This window comes from Rhinopithecus bieti, unplaced genomic scaffold (assembly GCF_001698545.2).
Source record: "Rhinopithecus bieti isolate Rb0 unplaced genomic scaffold, ASM169854v2 scaffold_18862, whole genome shotgun sequence".
Classification (NCBI taxonomy): Eukaryota; Metazoa; Chordata; class Mammalia; order Primates; family Cercopithecidae; genus Rhinopithecus; species Rhinopithecus bieti.
The window spans coordinates 45,883-48,216 of NW_016809237.1; the positions used below are offsets into that span (position 1 = coordinate 45,883).

Sequence of the window (2,334 nt, forward strand, 5' to 3'; positions counted from 1 at the left end):
TTTTTGAGATGGAGTCTAGCTCTGTCGCCCAGGCTGGAGTGCAGTGGCTGGATCTCAGCTCACTGCAAGCTCCGCCTCCCGGGTTTAGGCCATTCTCCTGCCTCAGCCTCCCGAGTAGCTGGGACTACATGCGCCCGCCACCTCGCCCGGCTAGTTTTTTGTATTTTTTTTTTAGTAGAGACGGGGTTTCACCGTGTTAGCCAGGATGGTCTCGATCTCCTGACCTCGTGATCCGCCCGTCTTGGCCTCCCAAAATGCTGGGATTACAGGCTTGAGCCACCGCGCCCGGCCAATAATAATACTTAAGCTACTACATGGCTGGCATGGAGATTTACGGACATCATCTCATATGTACTTGTCAACAATTCTACCAAAGACCTGCTACTATTTACCCCCGCTTTGAGTTGGTTCAACTGAAGCTCAGCGAGGAGTGACCTGCTCAAAGCCACACAACACCTAAAGAACAGGCCCTGTGTCACCTTCACCCCCTGACAGACAGGGTAAGGGGGCGGCTCGCCAGGGTCCTCTCACCCAGCGCGTTCTGGATCTGCACGGATTTCTCCGGGCTCAGCAGGGTCTCACTGCCGTCGTAGGGAGAGCGGAAGCGGACGCCCTCCTCAGTCACCTCGGACAGAGACACCAGCGACACCATCTGGAAACCGCCGCTGTCCTAAGGGAAACCCCACCGCAAGGCTGTCAGGGGGTGGAGATGGGGGGCCCCTCACTCCAGAGAAGCGCCCTAGGACGCCGGCTCTCTCCTCAGCTCACCGTTAGCAGATTATGTGGCCAATTCATGAAGCCGTGGAGACCGTTGGCTTTCTGGATCAGCTCGGGTCCCTGGGTTGATAGAAGAAAGTGTCAGGTTAGGGGTGACAGCGTCCCTGGGGGCCCTTCTTGAGAGACAGAGCTGGCCAGCTTTAGTCCCCGCTGCTCTTTCACGCCCACCACAAGGCCTGGTCATGGGGGGGCGCTCAATACGGCTGGTCGATTGACTTTGGGAGGAGTGTCCGGGCCTGGAGGACGCTCCATGGCTCCCCACGCCTCGCCGCCTCCCCGCGCGGGCAGAGCCCACCCACCGGCCTTAGACCCAGATGGTAGGTATTGCCCAGGCAGATGCGGCAACCCAGAGCGTCCAGCTGCTCGGTCGTGATGCCCTTCATGGTGGCCTGCGTGCCCACTGGCATGAACACAGGAGTTGCCACTGTCCCATGAGGCAGCCGCAGCTCGCCTGCCCGGGCCCTGGAGCGGCTGCATTCGGCCACTAGCCGCATGATCCGTGGGGCCGACTCCAGGGAAGCCTGGGTGGCTACTCCCGCCATCTTGACTGTCGGAACCACGTGGGCCATGCAACACAGTGGGCGGCGCCATGTTGGTTGCTGTCACGTGACAGCGCGACCCAGTTCTGGAGCCCGGGAAAGCGTCGGGGGACCATGGCAACGGATTTGAACCCCTGGTCCTGGCTGGGCGCCCACTTAACTCATACCCGCAACACGCTAAAGCGACGAATCAAAATCGCGCTGGGAACGAATCCCATCCCTAGCACTTTCGAGCTACAATCAGAGAATCTCTTAGCCATAATTTTCTCTTGCATAAAATGTGGCGAATTACAGCATCTCGGCATAAAGACGTTGTAAGGATTGAATAAGGATGATGTATAGATCTTTACACAGTGCTTGGCCCAGGCTGCAGTGAGTTATTGGTGGCGCTTTTGTTGCATCTTGTTCATTGTTTTGTACCAAGAGATCAGTACAGGACCTAGCACATATTAAAGGTTCAGTTAGCATTAGTTTATTCAATAAAAGGAGGAGGCTGGGTGCAGTGGCTCACGCCTGTAATCCCATCAATTTGGGAGGCCAAGGCGGTAAATCAGTTGAGCCCAGAGGTTCGGGACCAGCCTGGGCAAAATAATGAGACTTCGTCTCTACAAACGAAACAAACAAAAAATTTAGCCCGGCACGCTGGCGCCCTCTGTAGTCCCAGCTACTTGGGAGGCTGAAGCGAAAAGATCACTTGAACCCAGGAGACAGATGAGGCAGTGAGCTGTGATCACGCCAGTGCACTACGGCCTGGGCGACACAGTGAGACCTCTCAAAAAATATAAAAATTAAATAAGGAATCCCAGATTTATAGAAGAGGCTAAGGCTCAGAACCTGGCCACAATTATTCTTTCATTCATTCAGCGTATACCTATATATACATACCCGACTAGCGCCAGACTCCATGCAGCAAGGGGAGGAAGGGTCACAGATTTATTGAGTGGTGGTTGTGTTCCATTTATAATAATAATAAATAAAGCCAGGCACAGTGGTTTTCGCCAGTAATCCCAGCATTTTG

General features: G+C 54.8%; 1 protein-coding gene across 1 annotated transcript in view; it reads right to left on the reverse strand.

The window, feature by feature from the left end:
• The window catches only part of QTRT1 (queuine tRNA-ribosyltransferase catalytic subunit 1), a 10,975-nt gene extending 9,621 nt beyond the window's left edge, over positions 1–1,354 (reverse strand). The window contains exons 1-3 of the mRNA XM_017888936.1: positions 1,077–1,354; positions 769–837; positions 532–670 (exon numbers count right to left, since the gene is read on the reverse strand). Of these exons, the coding sequence (XP_017744425.1) occupies positions 532–670; positions 769–837; positions 1,077–1,346 (478 nt within the window). The 5' untranslated portion in view covers positions 1,347–1,354. The remainder of the gene's footprint in view (positions 1–531; positions 671–768; positions 838–1,076) is intronic.
• Between the last annotated feature and the right edge of the window lie 980 nt (positions 1,355–2,334).